The 21,016-nt window shown below is 36.0% G+C and overlaps 1 protein-coding gene across 6 annotated transcripts in view; it reads right to left on the minus strand.

The window, feature by feature from the left end:
* LAMA2 (laminin subunit alpha 2) overlaps positions 1-21,016 on the minus strand; it is a 370,092-nt gene that overhangs the window by 156,978 nt on the left and 192,098 nt on the right. For all 6 annotated transcript variants that reach the window (XM_062632338.1, XM_062632337.1, XM_062632336.1 and 3 more), the window contains exons 13-16: positions 11,700-11,801; positions 10,923-11,134; positions 4,628-4,739; positions 657-770 (exon numbers count right to left, since the gene is read on the minus strand). In XM_062632338.1, the coding sequence (XP_062488322.1) occupies positions 657-770; positions 4,628-4,739; positions 10,923-11,134; positions 11,700-11,801 (540 nt within the window). The remainder of the gene's footprint in view (positions 1-656; positions 771-4,627; positions 4,740-10,922; positions 11,135-11,699; positions 11,802-21,016) is intronic.

Raw genomic sequence — 21,016 nt, forward strand, 5'->3', positions numbered from 1 at the left:
CCATTCCAAAAGGCTACTGAATAGGCTGAGCATAGTGGTGTGCTGGTAGGCTTGCTATGGATAATCACAGATTTAACTGCTGAATTAGTAGGTAACTACATAAAATCTCCATAGCTTACAAAAAAAAACCCAACAAACCAACAAACAAAAAAACAAAACCCACCAAACCCAAATCATATGCTTTCATTCTTTTTTAAAGTACAATTTATTGTTTCTTCAAGATTTAGTAGTAATTTAGGTGAAGGAAGCCATTAACAGTATCTTCTTGTCATACTAGAATACAATTTAAAAAGTTACTTGCTACATGCTATAAATTGAATATGCTGCAGGAGACATATGGGGAGATAAATCTTGCATGGAAGAATACTGCAATATTTGCTACTTTCTGCATGCCACACCTTATTGATCCTATTGATCCTATTTCAAAACATAAATCCTATGTAAATAAAAAATTCTTTTTGTTTAACTGTAGAAGCTACCGCGTCTTGGTATGAGGGGATCCTTAACTTCAGCAACAGTTCAACATAATGATCTTGTCTGTTAATAGCTGCCTTGCTTCTTGAGTATTTCAGGTCTCAGAGGTCCTTAATTCAGTTGCACAGATGTATTGAATTGATGCTGGCCATGTTCATTCAGTTTCCTGCAGTGACACTTACCAGGCACTCTCCTGTGGTATCATCACACGATTCTGCATGACCAAAGCATGTACATGGTTCACAGACTCCATCAAAAATTGTGCCATTCACACGCCTGTGTTGAGGCCAGCAAGACTGTAAGATAAATTAGATAAAAAATTAAACTTTCAATTGAACAAAGAAATGAATGGGATTTAAAAAATATTTTTTTTAGTTTGATACTTGCACGCACAAAAACATAATTGTCAGACTAATAAATACCATAATTTCTCTAGAAAGCTGTTCTTCCTGGTGCTATGGCTTTGCACTGACCTTAGCCTTATTGGCAGATGTGAGATTAGATGAATCCTTAACTTGAACATTTTTCTGAAATGGTAAAATAAAGCAGAGAAACGAAGAACTGAAATATGACGGCATCAAAGCAAGAGCTACAGATTGAAACATAGCCACAAGACAAAATGCTGAAGGAGAGAGAAAGAGGGAACAAAACCCCAAAACAACAAAAACCTTCTCAGAAGTTCAGCTGCAAAGAGCAATTAAAATACCATTTAGTCTTTCTTGTTTGGAGTCTAATGAAAGACTACTCTGAATTAAAGCACAGGCTAAAACCAAAGCCATCCTTTTATTTACAAATTGTGCTTCTTAAATATATAGTCATTTCCCTTTAAGAAAATGCTGTGATCTTTTATTTTTTTCAATGCTAGATTCAGATCAATATTAAATGCATGGACAGTTTTTTCTTAGGAAAGGTGACATCGTACAACTGTGATTCATCAGTGAAAATTTCATCTATTCCATTTCTTCATAATAAGTTGTCAAGCAGCAGACTTTCTTACTATATATCTCACAAATAGCTTTATAGTTTTTGCAAATCATCTTTCTTCAATGAGAATGCTCATGTGATCCAAGGATTTTGCATAATAAAAGCTTCATGACAGAGTGTTGACCTTCAAAAGCACCTGGCTAATACTAAAAGAAAGTTTTGAGGTGATAGAATACTAAACGTATCATTTAATAAAGAAAACCCCTTCACATACACTTTCAAAAAATATATCAAGATGATTTTCCTTTATAAAAAGGAAGATGATGTCTCTTTATGTCTTACTCCTGCAAAATGTGAAAGAAATTTGAAGATGAATTTAAATGATTCTTTAAAAAAAAAATCCCAAAACCTGAAACAATAGCCTTATTTTTAACTTTTTTTTTAATTCTTGGTTAGACAGTCCTAACAAACCCTGTAAATACTAAAAATTAAAATTCAGAGTTATAAAAACAAAAAAAAGAAAAATGGGGTAAAAGAAATCGCCTTTCCCTCTCCTCCTTGTAACATGAGATACAATTGCCTAAGCTTTTTTCTGTATAAATCTATAAACGTTTTCCCTCTTTTGGTGACTATGAAAAGAATGATCTCATGCACATGATCCTGTACAAAGCAAGGCTCCAGAAGTCACTAATTCTAAGGGTTTAGACATAGAATATCAACTGCAAGGCTTAAAACAAAACTGAAATAAAAGATTATAGATTGGGATATTAACAAAAGAAATGAGGTAACATTCAGAGTTGGGAAAGTTCTTGGCCATCATAGTGATGTTAGTCAAACGCAACTTCTTCCACAGAGGAAATAAAAGCATAGATATAAAGGGAACAAATCTGGTGGGGAAGAGTAATCAAATATGAGGATGTTGGCAAATAAAGGCCAGAAGATTCACGTGAGTAGAACAATCAAACTATCACAAATTTGTCCAATTGGTATTTGAAATTTAAAACTTGATCTGCTTTATCTATGCTCATGAAATTCTGTGCTCATTTCTCAGATATACTAACAAAAGAGTAACAATTTGATTTGACTAGAATCTTGTTGAAAATGAATTCCAAATTTGTGTAATGGAACAATCTCACAAGATACAATATATTTTAAATGGGATTGGTTGTCTCCTGAAGATTGATTGTGCCAAAACATTCATAGCAAGAAAACAAGTAAATAATGGCTTCTTTTAGTGCTGCAGCATCTATGCTAGGTACCAAAACATCATTATGCAGGAAACACACACATACATTACTTAAATGAAGAAGATAAAATGAAACTGAAAACCTCCACAAAATCAATAAAAATGAAACTCTGCTAGGCTGAAACCGGAAGAAGCAAAGTGTTGGACAAGGACAAAAATATTCAGAAGACACAAATATAACAATATAGTATTCTAAAGAAATCCATATTTTCAATTTATTTTTCCATACTTTCTCAACTGCTAGTTTGTCTGGAAATCTAAAACTTCACTGTTTGGTGGGGTTTTTTTGGTTTTTGTTGGTTGTTTTTTTTTGCTTGTCCTTGTTACTCAGAACACCAAAATATGTCCCTATTTTTTTCTATCAACTGTAACTGTTCAATGCATATTATGCTACAACACTCCTGAGAAACTAATTTAGTGAATAAAGACATGGAAACTAAAACTTTTAACTCTATCATTGTTATTGTAAGATAGGCCAATATATAGCTGCTCAAAATGCTTTGAAATTCAATGAGGGGAAGCAGGAAAAGTGTGTTCACGAAGAAGTCTATCACCTTCAGTCTTGGGAGCAAAACCAACGTACAGGTAGGGACTACGATATGGTGTCTGCAGTTAGCACTTAGCCGCAGCAGGAATCAAAGAATGTCTGTGAACACTAATGTGCATAGAGACTTCAAATTTGCACCTATCTGTAGATGTACTTTCTATTGTGGAATATGATCTGAAGTATATATCAAATTTCAGGGACTATTTTGAATTGGAGAAAAGGTTTAGCCTTGAAGGATACAATGTTGGACGGAGAATTTCGGCAACACCATGACAGGAATTCTACCCAAGTCCTTCAGCTTCTACAACAAAAATAGATACTGAAACATCTGCTATTAGCGCCTTTCCAACTGCTGTCTAGGAAATCACACATAAATGTGAATTGAGAGAAAAAATGGACAAGTAAAATAAAGTGTGAAGCACAATGACACTTCATGAAGCTTTTTAATTCAGATAATTGAACAGACAGACAATGGTCAGACTTCAAAATTTTTTCTCAGTGAAAGTAGGCAATGCTCTTCTCCAGTTTCTTTTCTGTCTGTACCATTTTGGAAGTGATAGGAATATCCATTAATTCCTTCAGGCCTTCTTTCTACATTAGTTTATCTAGCTCCAGCAACAAGAAACCACACTTGGCATGAAAGTAGACTCTAAAGCCCTAAATATCACATACAAGCATGGAAAAAATTAAAGAAAAAGAGAGTTGACAAGCAAATGCCTAGAGTGCCTGTGTAAATGGCATACTGTTTGTAGTTTTGTGAAGCAGAGCATCTTGGTGGTTGAAACTATTTCCTTAAAGGCAAAGCTTTTGAAAAATTTTTTGTTGGCTTCTATTTACCTCAAGCTGTGCCCATGTGAGCTAGTTAATCATATGTACACTTGTATGAACACATTCTGTGTGAACTAATGAATTTGTTATGAAAGTGGGTATTTTCTGAGCATGTGTGTATGTTATTAGCTGTAACAGAACCGAAGTGAAACAATCCTCACAAGAACACACACAGTCCTCAAAGACTCCAAGGCAAATGGCAAAGCCCTAAGAAAACAAAAGATGAAACCCAACCACATTAACTCAGACAATTTCATCTGGTTTTATTGTGCACAGGTGAGATAAGTGTCATTTTCCTTCTAAATGTGATAGTTTCATGCATATGTAATATCAATCAGCTGAAGAGTACAAATGCGTTCATTTTCTATTTATTATAAGAAATGTCTTTTCATAACTTAGAAATCACCAGAGAAAAAATCACTTCAGATTTCAAATATCATCAAATATAGTGAACCACCACCTAGAAGAAAGGTAACTAAACAACCCATACCAAATTCCTAATAGGAATGGACAGCTCTTTTGCTATTTTTTACCAACACGGGGCCACTGGTTGCTTACAACTATCACAATGCCAGCACAATTGATCTAGACTACATCATGATACTCACCTCACATGAGGTACCATCATACCCTGGGGGACAGTCACATAACTCCACTGCAGATGCCACCTTTGTCCCAGCTGAAGTGTGATCAGCAGCTTCAATGCTAACGCTCCTTAGCCTGGATGTAACAGAAATGGAACAGTTAAAACAGCAAATCAGGTGGAAGTAGCTGTGCTGCTTGATGCAACAAACAGAATATTTACTGTGACATTCAGTGGCTTGTTTCTGTTTTCCTATTTCAAAAATAAGATTTTAATATTCATCTATTTCTTCCTAAACTACACATCTGTAGGCTTGTTACTATTTTTGTCAATCATGTGAGGGAGACTGTGGTCAGAAACATACCGATAAAAATAGATTTAAAAAGTCTCACAGCACTGTACCAGTAGATGGAAGGCTATTCCTGGCCTGCAAGCCGCATGAGCCAACTTGCATTGCAGCCATAGACGTAGCAAATTTGACACTAAGCAGTGTTTTCAAAATTTATAAACCATTACTTGAGCTTTCTAAAATATTACATTACAAGGTTTTTGTTATAGGATATTTTTATTCTGGAGATCTGACCTCAGAAAAAGATTTCAGGTCTGTCCAGGAGGACGAAGTATTTTGTGTATGAAAGAAAAATGTCTGTATGATAAACAAAAATGAGATTCTCTACCATATACCCTGGTTTCCCCAATGACAGAGAAGACAGAGTTGAAGAATTTTCTGTTCCATGCACAATTGCCCTTAAAAAGTAAATGCTAGACACTGTCTAAACAGCTCCTGTTTAGCCAAACAATGAACATGATTTTTATTTTGAAAAAATACAAGTATGATGAGACAGGCAACAAAAGTCCTTTGATAATCTTATGGGTAATATGTGAAACAGATGTAGTTTACCACGACAGTTTCCATTTGGGGAAATAAACTGGGATTTGAGGGTTTAATTCTCATAAGAACTCAGTAAGGCATGACAGAGTCTCAGCAACTTCTATTTTCACACACCAATCTCAATAGAGTGTTTGATTACTAGAAATACCTAAAAAGCCTATTTTTGCAGTCTTTTTGAGCAGAAAATACCTTTCTATCATGACACATATTTTGTTAAAAAATAATTTTCTTTGGAAAATGTAAACCAAACTTTTTCCTCCAAGTCATTTATCTTTTAGCTGCCAAAAAATCCTGATAATTATTTGGATGACCTTGGATAAGAAAATGTCCAAGAAAAATATTTTGTTGTTACTGCAGCAGCTGTAGGAAAGGTTAAGACAGGATATTTTCCCACTCAATTTTATGACTACTCTCAATAAGATAGACATGAAAGGTAAGGGGGAAAAAAGAAAGATTTCTGAAATTAGGATAGGAGCTTCAGAATAACAGAAATTTTACCATCATTAGTGATATGACTGGACTTTGGAGGGACTACCATTGCAGATTATGCAGTCAGAAAAAGGAATCAAATTTCGTGATAGCAGGACGTCTGTAAAAGTTTCTTCAAACTATTGTAAAAGAAGGATGCATGTTTCTATCCAGATCTTTAATAAGATCTCACTTTTCATTATTTTCCCTTTGCTTCATTGCTTAAGCTTATTTTGCAATCATACTTTTGAGTTTTCCTTACAATAAGATAACCAGTCTCCAGGATATTAAATATCAAATGGTGATGGCTTTAACCATTAAAAAAAAATAAAAAATCTAACAATTTAAGGAGAAAAAAATCTGTAAATTAAGAAACAAATTACTAGTAAAAGTCCAAGGTTTATTTATCCTTTGAACTACAGCTAGTTCCCTCTCAGCACAGATCTTGGAACAAAAAGAAGCACTAACACACAGAAACAATCCTCTCAGTATTATCCCACATTTGTATGCTGAATTGTTCCAATTTTCATTACGTTCTGCTATTTGCTAAATGGGATTTTAATGCGTTTAACAGTTTTTAGCATTAACAGTTACTCAGTGATGAAAGCTGCAGTGATTTTTTTTTTTCTCTCATTTTGGTGCTGCAATTTTGATTCCTCGATGCCATTCTGGATTCCCTAAAATACATAATGCTGGCAGTAATGGGGCACGGGATCCTGGGTATGCATGAACAATTTGAGATTCAACATTGAGACCAAATACGTAAGCCGACTGTTACTGTCAGCAAGCAACTGCTGACTTCTTAAAACAAACAAGATTAAAAGGGAAGGGGACGTTTCAGGCAGCATCAGCATAGTTTACTGTCTGCTATGCCAGGCATCTGAATCACATCAGCTACATAAGGCACATGAGGTACTGACCCAATCATTGCTCATTTGTCTTGAAGCCAATTCTGCATATGGAAGAAAACCCTTGGCCTTTTCTCCCCTCTTTTTTCTTGTATCTAGCACTGATCCTATATGTGGTTGTAAGCAATCAATTATCTTTAGCACCACAATTTCCAATGCCCATGTGAGTGCCTATCATATTTATCAACAGAGGACACTCTGAATATTAAACTGAAGAAACAGTGCTACTAAACTTTCTTTGGAGCACAAACTAACAATATTAGATTAAACAAAATAATAAGAGAGCTGTCTTTTCCTGTCCTGCTGCTTTTACTACAGATGGACTTGACTGCAACAGTTTGGAAGATCTGTCAAGTTAGAGTAGGATCTAGATTTAAACCCAGAAGCTGCATCCACTTTCAAACTGATTGCATTTCTGTGTTCTCATTTTTTATCCTACTTGATTACCTAAATGAAAGCTCATTCATTTGAGGAAGCTTCCTAATTATGCAATAACAACTTCCTAATAGAGCAATAACAACATTATAAGCTTAAAATGACCCTAAAAATGTACTAAAAAATATGCTCAAGTAAAACTCACCATATCTGCATTAATATTGTTTAGTAACTACTTGAAAGTGTTACTGATTAAGTAATGTTTCTACTAGGTTAAACTAAGTGAAAAATACAATCTTTAGTTTAAAGCTCTTGCTAACTGGAGACAAATCCATTGAAATTTTCTCTTTCTACATAACTGCAAAAAAGTTGCTTAATCTTACAGTGCCTCCATTCTGGCCCCTTCTCAAGCACAGATTATAATAGCACCCTTGGAAACCCTTACACATGTGGTCTTATTATCCATTTTGAAAACCTTCAGTATTTAAATGAACAGGTTGCTTAATATAGCGATCTCTAATTAGTATGTTGCATAATTCTGCTGATGCTTTGAGGCAGAAATTGTCATTCATGGAGGATCTAATAACCCTGTAAAATTTCCATCTCTCTGCTAGACCCTCCTTACTCTCTCAGAGGAATATTCAGCTGTTCACCACACATACCTGTTTAAAAGACAATGAAAACCTTTTAGTTCATATCTACTTATTTACTAAAGCTTATGTCTATACTGTTTGTTTGGCAAAAATGTCTTCCTTTGGAGCCTATCAACCGTAGTCCTTAATCAGCCCAAGACGTCACAAAGAATATCTTCTTCATTGGGTCTGAACACTTTCCCTGCAGTACTAAAAGGGCAGAATACAGAGAAAAGAGTTGTTTTGCATGATCTTAGAGTTATGAGTACAGCTTTGCACCTAGTGTGTTTTAGCATGAATGAAAGTCAAAGAGAATATTAAAAAGTCAGTGCTGAGCTATACGCTGAAAATCACCAGAATGCCTACAACAACAGATCATAAACTGGGCTGGATGTCAGTAGATGCTACTGTTGCTACATGATGTGATTGGGAGCATGCACTGCTCTGGGAAGACAGCTCCACCCAGTAAATCCCACACTGATGGGTGAAACTACAATTCCTCCAATCAATTCAAAGACGAAAAATCCAACTCATTTAATTGTGATTGGAATTTCACATCCTCTCTTCTGTTTCACTACACTGCAATGAGCACCCTGAAAGCACTCACTAAAGTGTGCATACTTTATAGCAAACTATTTTCAGAGACTTCTGGACATGCTGATGGTAATCACAGTAACACAGTAACTGTTGCGTTCCTCTCTGTTAGTTAGAGATGTACCAGTAATATAAAACTATTTCTAGCAAAAAAGGCACTCTTCAAAATTTCTTCAGTCCCTTCTGCACATCCCTTTAAAAATCATTGCCTTTAAGGGACCAACCTTCATAACTGTAATGTCACTACATCTAGAAGATGGTGGATACTAACCTGCAAAGCATAAATCATATGTTAATTTCAGAGCTCTTCTTGAAGAATATTTCCAAAAACTTATTTTTGGAAGGTGATCTATAACACACCAGTAAAATGTTTCAAAGGCTGAACCTGAACAACTCTATAAAACAGTGAGGCACCACGCATGGCCAAATGGCCAAAGCAGTAATCTGGGATGTAGGCAGTAGTGCAGTCTTCCAAACACATCACTGACAGGTCTGCCCCTTCGTACAAGGCATAAACCATATACTGCCAGTTCTACATGTGTGTGCTGACCTAAGCTCTGTGCTGTTGCCCAGAGACGATGTGTTCTGTCCTACCCCCGCTGTTCCACAGTAGAGGCAAGCTGTAGCTGGTATATGTCCAGCAACATACTTCCCTTCACCGATTTCAACTGCCTGGTCAAAGTGGGTTTTGTAGGAAAGCTCCCCTTCTCATTCTAGTGCAAATGTCAGTACACAAACATATGTAAACTACTGGTAACTGAAGTCTGCATTTCCCATAATACTTAGTGAGACCTTTGGCCCAAAGAAAGTCAATCACACATATCTCCTTTAAAAGAGCACTGCATAAAAGCTCTTATGGTTCACCCCAGAATTGCTCCTGTACTCCTCCGAAAATTCTGGCTAATGTTTGTTGTTTTTTTGTTTGGTTGTTTGGGTAGGTTTTTTTAAATTTATTTGAATGAAAATGAAGTGGAGGAACTGCACTCATTGACCTCCCACTGTTCTCAGCTGAAAGCCGTGGATTAAGTTTCTCACAGGCTGCTTGTAGCGCATAAGAGATGACCTCTGGCCTGGTGGTTTGACTCTCCTCTAACACCAGGGTGGGAAGGGGATGGCCATGAAAGGTTTTCAAACTGGATGCAAGGAGATGCAAGATGGATCACCAAATGAGCAAATTAGGAAACTGTTTAGCTCACACTCAAGCTAGTTTTGATTCGCAAACTTACTTACAGAGAGGTAATACGTTTTACAGAGAGGTAATACATATAAATTAATAGCTGAAGAGAAAGGGGCTGAAGAAACGTGACTTCTTTAGAACAGATAAAATATACACTGCTAAAGCTCAAATCAGAAAACTGCATGTTGTTGACACAACCTGCCTTTCAATCAGGATATGTTGAATACCTAAGTATTCAAATGATGGTTGGATTGTTTAAGAAATTGTACAGCAGTAAAAACTGTACCTATGCTCTAAGCAAATAATCATTAACGTGTTATCAGCTCCCTCCATTCTAAATGGCTTATGCTACTGTATTAAGAGATGTATAGGTTAGATAGCATTTCAGATTTTATGCCTTGTGAGTAGAAAACTACTATGCTACCAATTCCATTGCATATTTAAAAGATATTATTTATGATACCTAACTATTAATGTATAGATTGAGTGCAATCATACAGTATCAGGGGAGAGGCTGTCTTCTAGCCCACCTGGAGTATTTGATTATGCACCTTGAAAATTTTTAAATGCAAGATAAGCTTTGCAGATTCAACCATTCTGCAGCCACTGCGACAGAACCATTGTGTCATCTTATATAACTTGTCTTTCATTTTATCAAAAGACTAACAAGAGTTCACATGAAATCAGCGGTTTTAGGCATTTCAGGCAGCAACCTGACATAAATCAGAGGAACAGCTTTGAGATTAGTCAGTTCTGTGTGTGGTACTGATTAAAAATATAGAAAACTCCCCTCAAGCCACCTTTCCAGCTTAGAGACTTAGGATATTATTCTGTTAATATTATTCTGTTAATGTATTATTCTGTTAATGATCCAGTGTTAATGTATGCTCATTAACTGGGGAAACTAATAAGTAAGCAATATATCAATATATCATCTCTTACTTCAACATATCAACTGTACTCCATGATTTACCATATATATGGGAATTAATGTATTCACAAGATAAACTTGTTTATAGAACTGTCATTCATGCCTTAATAATCCATGTGATTTCATTTCCTTACAAGGATGTTTCTTTCTGTTGCCTCTCCTCCTCCTGCCTATCCAAAATTTAAAAAAATAATAACAAATGTTTGAAAATGTAAATGAATACTGTGTATTTCACGATAATAAATTAGCGTGTTTAAAATTACATCAACTTAGTTCTATGAGGAGAGAAATTATTTTGAGAAGCTGCCTGTATGTAGCAAATGGACACGTTTTCCACATTCACCTGTAGATGGCATTCATCCCATTGCTGTATGTGGCTCTTATGAGGATCCTCTTTACATTTGCAAGTAGAGTCATGAACTCCCTCCTGCTGACTGGAACATCAGTGCCATACACAGAGAAAGATTCTGGTTTCAGCACAATTTCTTCAGTGTGCTCTTCAGAAGGCTGCAGGTGAATGCCCTCTTTTGGAGTGCTGATTCTCAAGTCATGACCCTAGATACAGACATGAGAGAGAGACATTTAAATATGAAAAAAAGTCAGGAAAAAATCTCCATCTGTAGCCAGTTGGGGTACAGGATTTATTGAATAATATATTTTACAAGAATAATAAATATCAGTAATAACATTCACCTTTCATACCACTGAAATGGGCTTGCCTGATAAAGTTGAAAGTGCAAAAGAAAGTTTTTCAGCCAGAACCTAGTGTCATGGCTTTGCATAGGCAAAAGCAAATTCTTACAATCTTAGCTGCACAAGAACAAGTCTGCTGAAAGAATGTGAAACAGTTACCTCAAATAACCAATTATTTTATTTCTTTATTCCTCCTGATAAACAAGAAGAATATAGTTTTGTAAGCTACCACAATATTCCCAAAGGCTCCTTGAATTACTGAAGGTTTCAGTTCTCTGAAGTGTATCCATTTTCTGATACTATAAACTAACTGAAAGTATGTGTACCCTGCTGTTTTGTGTCCTCAAACACCAGGCTTCATGCTGAACATCTAAAGGCATAGGTAATTTTTTTATTTTTTTGGTAGTTGAAAATACAATCACTTTACCTCTATGATGACATCAGACTGAACCATCAATTGAACTGTCTCTTCTTCCTTTGTGAAGTCATAAAATACTGTAAATTTCAGATGTCCGCCAGCAGCTGCCACCTGGGGAGAAAAAAGAAAAACTTATTTAAAGGAAAGAAAACATGCCTTAACATTTGGGGCCAGTTTTCTCCAGCATCAGGATTTCCCAGAAATAGAATTCCAGTGTTGCAAAACCATATGAAGATATGTGAGGATTACAGATCTATGGACTATTCCCTTCTTGCTCAATCATTTGGAAATCACATGTAGTCACTTTTCTTCTATGCTTTTCAAAGGCTGAAAATTCCTTAAACACAGAGGCTAACAAAGCAATCACAATCAGACAAACTATAGTTTAGAGAGAGCAACCAGAACAGATCAGGCACTTCTAAAATATAAACAGCGAACACTAGCGAAAAGGTGTAGGACTGACTAGTCCAGAAAAAGGAATGCTAAGAGAAAACAGCAAATAGTCTACCAAAACATAAGACTGGAAAAAATGAAATGACCATTTTTATTTTCCTGTGGCAGTTGCAGGAAAGGCATGAAGAAGATTCAGTTTGAGTACACAGAAAGCTCTCTGACACTAGGGATGGCCAAAACAATATCAAGCTACCTGAAAATGCTGTTGAATTCCTCTGTTAAATGTTTAACAGGAGTTCAAAACATATCAGAGATATGATGGCTAAGAGTCGGAATATGACTAAGAAGTCTCTTGAGATCTCTGCTAGCCACAGCCATCTGAGTTTCATGGTTGCAGCTGGCAAGATTTGTATATCACCAACAGGATCACACACTAAAGTCAAGGTCCCCAAATGGCACATACTGGAGAGAGCACCCGCTAGTTCAGAATACGTATTTACGTTGTGTATTCACCAATGTAGATTAGATTAGAAGAAAACCCCAACAAACTTATATAAAACAGAAAATACTACTTCCTTCTGCTATTGTTCACAAATATAATTTCTTTCCTCTGTATATTTAAAGTACAAGTTCGCTCATAGGCAAAGAATTCAGAGGGCAATCCATGTGCTGCATGAACAATTATGTCTTATCTAGGGAAAAAAAAAACAATTTTTCACTGATTTTTGAATACAAGTGTGATACAGAAGTTGGGCACCTGTAAGATGCCTTCATTTTAATGTTGTTCTCTATATCACCCAAAGATTCAGAGCTCTGCCTCAAGGATTCTCATCCGAGGCCATAGCAATACCAAAGAAAACAGATCATAAAAGTTTGCCTTGCTGGTGACAAAGGCACATATTGCTGAGGCAAGAATAGCTGAATAAAAATGTCAAGGAAGTTCCACAGAATCTTCTTTGCCTCTACCTCTGTTTTCTGATTAATACATCAAATATTTCTTCCTGGCTCAGAAGGCAAAATCTATGTTTTCAAGCAAAGTCACAGACTTCCTAAGAAAAACAAGTATAGGAGAGAGAAATCATACCTATGTTAAGTCTAATCTACCAAGTTTCTGGCAGATGGTTAATTTTACAGTTAACTGTACTTGTACTATTGTGTTACATGTTGTTAAAACATAGAACCAGAGAGCAGACAAGACTGGCTATGACATCCCGACAGTTGCATTCTGGGTCAGCTAAAACCCTCTGAAGCAGAAGAGATGGCTCCTATCCTGTGAACAAAACCACCCGTACTCAACAGGAAGAAAGCTGGAAGGTCGGATGAAATACTCAGTACTACCTTGTGTAAAGTATGCTTTGATTTCATGCCTGCACACTAAAATCAAGTGATTGTAAGACAAGTGATAGTAAGCCACAAATATTTACAGCATTGAAAACAGACAGAATTGCTACAAATATCTGCAAAGCCACAGATGAGGAAAGGTTTCATCTCTTCATATGGAAATCAAATGTTAGGAGTCTTTCTCTTCCACCACTTAGTCAGTCTGCTGTCAAGGCTTTTCTGAGGCAAGCCATCAGGATCTATCCTGCTAACGTCACTGAAGAGTACCTCTTTCTTATACAGCTTTTATAACCCATCTTATTCTTGAATCACTTAGTTTTTCACACTTGCCCTCTCCAATGACTCTTGTAAATATGCCTGTAAAGTTTTAGTAGCTACTCCACTATACTGGAGGCTGCCTCATTTCTTCTGAACAACAGCTCCCAGATATAACTTTAGAAGAGCTAACTCCCCTAAACACAGTGCTGTTTACAATCCCTTATCTCATTAAGCAGTAAAATGCTCTTCTGTCATCTAGGAAGAGACCCAATTTGTAACTGAAGCATCTATAGTTGCCCATTTTTGAATTAGATGACCATGACCCTCCTAAGTGGAAGTCAGATGGAATATACTGGAGCATCTGATACGGCACCATGGGGCTACATGTATACAACTGAAAGAAGTCCTTTGTATAGTCAATTGAACGTAGAGAGTGTCTGGTCTATGGTTTCCTCCCTGATGAATGACTTTCAAATCACTTCATATTTATATTTATATTTTAAAAATAAATTGGGAGACATAGATTTCCCAAATTGATAAAGTAATACACAGAAAGTGTATAACTGAAATAAAACATACAAAACTTGCTCATATGTTTAGTCGTAAACTCTGTATCTGAATGGATTTAGGTAAGAGAGGCTTTCATCTCAGGCCTAATCCAAGAGAACATGACACCTTCAAAAGCAAAAATATATTACCATATTAAACTGGATTTAGACTAATACTCATAAAGCAGACTTCAGAAATTAGTGAAATAAAAAGCATCAGCAAATATCAAGAAGTTGGATGATCTTTTCCTTCTTCACTATTAGGGGTTCCAGCAGATATATAGTCACCAACGCACTGTATTAGAGAGATAAGCATTACAGAGAGAGTTAATACTTTTATTACACTAATATAGCTGCAATACAGCTATAGAAAGCTGACATGCTTTCAGAAACATGAACACTGCTTGCTATTACATTATTGTATACACAGACATACAATTAGAACTATATCAAGTGAACAAATGCTACCAGAAAAAGAAAGAAAAAAAGGAAAAAGAAAAGTCTATAAACTTGAAGGGGTGAAACATTTCTTTAGAGAAAGCTAATAAACATGCTGCTGAATATGAAACCAAGGAATCTCACAGCAAGCTACTGATAGCAGTGCAAGGTTCTTAGAGATAATAATATTCTCCTATACCAGAAGACATGCCCAAAATGAAAAAAAAATTCCTGTTCATTTCCTGATGTGCCTATGAACTTTTTTTTTTGCTTGCTATTATAATTATAAAAAAAACCCAGAGATGCTCACTCAATTTTACAGTGGCTCTGTCATATTCTTGGTGGCAATATCTACTCCTAGATACAGTGCTTAAACGCAATGAATTCATACTAGACACAGTTTAACATTCCCTTCTAGCCTTCTTGAATTTCTATGAAATAGAGCTGCAATAAAATGTTGAAGTTTATTTGGATTCTTTCATCTCCACAAACTCTCTAGGTACACAATTAATTTACGACAGATTTCAGCAAAGAGATATCTGCCACCAGAACATGCGCACTAACTACATGAAGGAAATTGTTTATTAAAAAAAAAATCAGATTGCTCCCAGTTCAGTAGTGCTGACTAATTTAGTCCATAATAGATTGGCACCTCTGCAGTTGTGCTATGATTTGACAAGGTACTGAACAATGTACCATCTTAACCGACAGCTAAAGACCTTTAGGATCAAGTCCAACCATTATTCCAGAACTGCCAAGACCACCACTAAACCGTATCACTAAGGGCCTCATCTACATGTTTCTAGAACACTTCCTGGGATGGTGATTCCACCATTTCCTTTAGAAGCCTGTTCCAATGCCTGATAACCCTTTCAGTGATTTTTCCTAATATCGAATCTAAACCTCCCTTGGCAGAGCTTGAGGCTGCTACCTCTTGTCCTATCACTTGTTACTTGGGAGAATAGACTGACCCCCATCTCATTACAACCTCCTTTCAGGTAGTTGTAGAGGGTGATAAGGACCCCCCTAAGCCTTCTCTTCTTCAGACTAAACAACTCCAGTTACCCCAGCTGTTCCTCATAAGACTTGCTCTCCAGACCCTTCACCAGCTTTGTTGTGCTTTTCTGGACCTACTTGAGCTCCTCGATGTCCTTCTTGTAGTGAGGGGCCCAGAAGTGAACACAGGATTCAAGGTGTGGCCTCACCAGTGCCCAGTACAGGGGGATGATCACTTCCCTAGTCCTGCTGGCCACACTATTTCTGACACAGGCCAGGATGCTGTTAGCCTTCTTGGCTGCCTGGACACACTGCAGGGCACACTGCTGGTTCATGTCCAGTCAGACATCAATCAGCACAACAGAAGTATGTAAGTGTTCCTCTAGCCACCCACTCAGTGTAGACAGGAATTTCTGCTTTTCCTAACTTAATTTACTTATGTTGAGGAAAATATTCCATTGTTAATACAGTTTTCATCTGGATTATTATCTTGTTTACAAAAAAATTACTGGTGTAAATTTACGGTATTTAATCAGGCTTTGTTGATCCAATCTTCATGCTGCTTGCAGAGTGAGGAAAGGCAGGGACTAGAAAAGAATTCCAATAGAATCATCACCAAGAAAACATCAAACTTTTACTCATTTAATAGTAGGACTCAGTAAAGATTGCATGTTTTAGTTCTACTCAAGATCCAATTAGAGATTAAATAGACTCTTCTCTCTTAGACAGACTTGAATTTAGATAGGATATAAAAGCTCTTCTGAAGCATTATGGTAATATTTAAGATAAAGCAGGGAGCAGAATAATCCTGTTCCATCTGAATGACAGTTTAGTTCTGGCTAGCTTTAAAAATTGAGTTTTCTTCATATGGAAGTTAATTTTTTCCCCTGAGAGAATGGGCTTTTCCTCCTAACTTTATATCACCTGGAGTTCCTCCAACTCTGTCCCAGATAGTTCAGAATCCTAGTTTCCCTGCTTAAGTATACTCAAAATTCTTCCATATAAATTGTATAAATTGATGCTACATTTTACTTAAATTCACTTATTCAGAATACTGCTTCCAGTTAAGTTAACTGAACATGGAGGGAATAAGCTTATAAAGTAGCCTGACTACTGTATCTCCCGGTTCAGTTGCTTTCTGTGAGTGTTTTTCTACAACACTGAATCACTCAAAGGGGAAGCTAAGCATTTCAAAGCATTTACTGTCATCTCCAGTCTCTTGAAAAAGACCACTGCGATAAACAAGATTTCCAAGTCATTCATGTCTGGAATCTCATTGAGAATGTTATGACACAGCCTCTTTAATTTTCAGTATTTTCCCTGCTGATCATATGTACAGAATTGAATCAAAAGTTTTACTCAACCTAGGCACTCATTTGATCACAGAATACCTTCCAATGTCTAAGCTATACGCTAAGAAATCAAAGAGAAAGATATAAAGCACACCAGTATGACAACATTTATTTGCTCTACCTCAAATGGCCTTTATGGAAAACTAAAAAAAAAAAAAAAATCCTTAAAAACTCATTGTGTAAGACCTTCTTCCTTTATACACTGGATAATGAAACAACATATTCACAATAAATCTCAGTACGTTAGTTTCCCAGCAGTGAAAAGAACCATCAAATCTGTAGCTTCAACTTTTTTCCCCTTAATCAGAAAGTTTTCAGATTAAGAGAAAACACCAGTTCACAGAGCAAGCACAACTGATAAGCATTGATCAAACCTGCCAACTTATACTACATATGTACCTTGACCATGTCTCTTTCATACACTGTATACCAATATTTGAGCAATTGGGATCCCTTCCGAAACGTCCATACCTAGAAGTGCTCACCATTCCTGCAGGTGATCAAGGCCAGGTTGGATGGGGCTTCGAGCAACCTGGTCTAGTGTGAAGTGTCCCTGCCCATGGCAGGGGGTTGGAACTAGATGGTCTTTAAGGTCTCTTCCAACCCAAACCATTTTATGATTCAATGAACACAGATTTAGCTATAGCAAAGTCTTACTGTACATTGCATCTGGTCACCAGGCAGCAGAGAGAATACCCCGGCACCTATCAGTGAAACACCATGTGTTCAGATTCAAACATAGAAAACAGAAACATGAGTGAGAAAAGAATATCAAAAGGGGAAGTCATTAAATTCTAGTATCTCCTTAATCATCCCTTAATTGTCCTGCTGCCTTTTCTGTCTTGGTCTAGAAGATCTGAGGCATAATTTTTGTAAAGTGGTTGATAAGCCTTGCCATCCTGAGCATGACAATCTGACACTTATTTCCAGGCCCTTCATACTTAAAATAGCTTGTCACACACAGTGTAGACCAATTAAAATCTCACACAATTCTTTTAATTCAATGTAACTACTACACGTATAGTGAGTATATACATATATACACATTATATATATACACACTATACTATAATATATATGTGTGTATATATATATATATGCTGGTCTACTATAACAAGAAACATATAAATGGAAAATCTTAAAGAATTCAATAGTAGCTTCTTATTTGTGGATTTTCTAAATTATACCCAGAAACTCAGCCCAGTCTCACTGCTACTGGGATACGGTATCAACATTATCATTTCCTAACCCTGTCTCTCTTCCTCCTTGGATGAAGTAGACCGCATTATTTGGAAGCAAAGAAAAAGCAGATGTCTAAGTAAAATGCACAATTCATTGTGTTTAATACATAATATTACAACATTAAGTGATATAAGGAGATTCTAAAAGGAAAAATAGTACAAATCTCAGTTCCTAAGAAGATGGGAACTGAAGCATATCAGCTGTCCTGTAAGCCCTGTGCTGCAACTCCTACTTATGTCATGTAGTTGCTCTTTCTGAACTTAAAACTGAAAAAATTAATGGAATCAGTAACTGATTACAAATTTGCACAATAAGATTATATTCTGCTTCCTGAAATGTACTTATGAATTTAGACATTTACTCTACAAATTCTCAAATTTCTATCATCATTCCCAGTTGTCATTTCCTCTCACTGGAGAACAGAACGGAACTGTCTGGCCAACCATCCCTGAAGTATAAAATCTAACTTGCTAATGATAAGCCTTTACAAAATTTAGAATATATGATTACCTTGTTATAGTTACTTAACCACACAGTTAGTACGCTTACTCACTTCCTCCTTTGCTTTCCATATGATCAGACTCCTTCCGTCACTGTGCCTTTTCAACCACTGCTCCCCAAGCTGCTGTAACTAGATCAAGGACTCGAAAATATAAAGTAGGGTACATATTCTTCCAGTAGTGATGTGGTAACAGTAATTCATGTACAATTATTGCCCATACCTATTACTCTGGTGGCAAGTAGATTTCAGTCATTGGAAGTTTCCCAGTCTAGCAAAAATATGCCAGAAACTGTGACCCTGTAACATAATGTCAGGCACTTGTCATAGAGGGAATTTTAAAAAAATTAAACTTGTATGTCATCAAAATTGCAGACAGTTAAACTGCAGAGGAGAAAAAAAAGTAGCTAATACAAACTAATCAGCTGCTGAGTAGTTTTTTGCAACAGCTACTCTGATCCTTACGAACACCAATTTAGCAGGGCCAGAGTGGCTGAAGGGTGTAGATCTGGATAAAAATATCACTTTAACTGTGAAGATGTTTCAGACTACTAGTGATAATGAAATCAAAGTCACTATTTGAGCATTAACTCTGAGACATGTTTCTAAATAACATAGCTTTATCAAACACTTCTAAATAAGGGTCTTGTAGCTATCAACAACCTCATAATTGAAAGCAATTCTTAATTTTACTGATTAAATGTTTGTCTCCCATTCCATGGTCTTTGCTTCCATAGGGACAAACCCTTATTACAGGAGACATATCAATAAATGCCTTCCTGTAATATCAGAATGAAATACTAACTAGAACATTTATGTCAATGTTCATTTCCACTAAGACACAAGAACTGACCCTTACCCTCCCATCTCTGGCTGTACTCCTTCATGAATATTTTAACAAGAAAAAGAATTTGCATAATTTTGCAAAACTAAAAATGCTCATATTTCTATGGCAACAAAATCCGAGCATGCAAGTATTATTAAAAAAACAACAAACAAAAACTAAAAAATGCAGGACTATAAAACAAGACCAACTGTTCAAGTCCAAATTAAAAGCTGTTCTTAGTAAAAATATTTCCCTCAGTGCTGCTTTGCATTTAGGGGTAATCAATATTTGCATCCAATATTGTTGAGGACATCCCACTGTGTGATGATCTTAAAATCAAAATCCATTAATACTTCCTAAAGTGTTGACTTGCTACTGAAAAAAGCTTAAACAGTGTAAGTAGCTACAAGAAATAGTTAAATTCTATTTCTTTGTTAGTATAGCTCACCAAGTTAGACTATAAGTATTCTTGATCTTATGCTTTCGTTTCTGTGTTTTTAAAGCACTCAGCAAAATAGCTCAGGCATGTTATTTCTAAACTTTGTCAGAACAGAAAATGAAATTAAAAAAACCCCAACCCTTAACTTCTGGTCAGCCAATAGTGATTTTCCTACTTCTACTTAATTGTTTTGCAACATTACTATGGACAATGTTGTACAATGACAGATGCACAAGTAATTCAAAGCAAAGTATGACATAACTATCACTGTAGGATCCTTTAGCAAATTGAAACACATCATAATGTTTCAAGCATGAAAGAGTTGTGCAAAATTATTCACACAGAAAGGATATACTGTTTTTAATATCTGTCTGGTTTTAACTTTTAAAGTGGGAGATTTTGAATGAAATAGCATGTAAATACATCAATATTTTGAAGAAAATGCCTTACGCAAAGCCTAAATCTCTGCTCTTCAGAGGTGGCCTATCATTTGATATATAAATGCAACAATAATACATTCTTGTTTAGTATTTTACTGCATATCATGGAGATCTCTAAGGATCACACATCAAAATAAAAGCAGTAAAAATAAACATTTGAGTATTAAACAAAGATATAGATCTGTATAAACATGTCTGTGTGTACTGTAATTCACTAACATAAAAAAAAGCAAAACAAAGCAAAACTCCTTGCATTTTTATTTTATATTTCAGGGCAAGGGAAAACAAAGCAGTGAATCAGACTGTGATTTTTTTCCCTCTATTTTCAGTCATCATATACCATGTTTTGAATTACTTTGCCTCTGGAGCCAATGCTTTCACATGATTAAATTCACAGCCACTTTCCTGGCTTGTTAGTTTTGAAGCCTTTCTTCCACTAGCCTTATTCATAACAAGCTAACACAGTTTTGAAAAAAAACCTACGTTTTCTTTTAGAGAAAGAAACTTGTGTTTGATGTTAGTTGAAGTGCACGCTAGTTACTAGTAACTAAACA

Source organism: Pezoporus occidentalis, unplaced genomic scaffold (assembly GCF_034315485.1).
Source record: "Pezoporus occidentalis ecotype Australia unplaced genomic scaffold, CSIRO_AGI_Poc_V1 ctg39, whole genome shotgun sequence".
Taxonomy (NCBI): domain Eukaryota; kingdom Metazoa; phylum Chordata; class Aves; order Psittaciformes; family Psittacidae; genus Pezoporus; species Pezoporus occidentalis.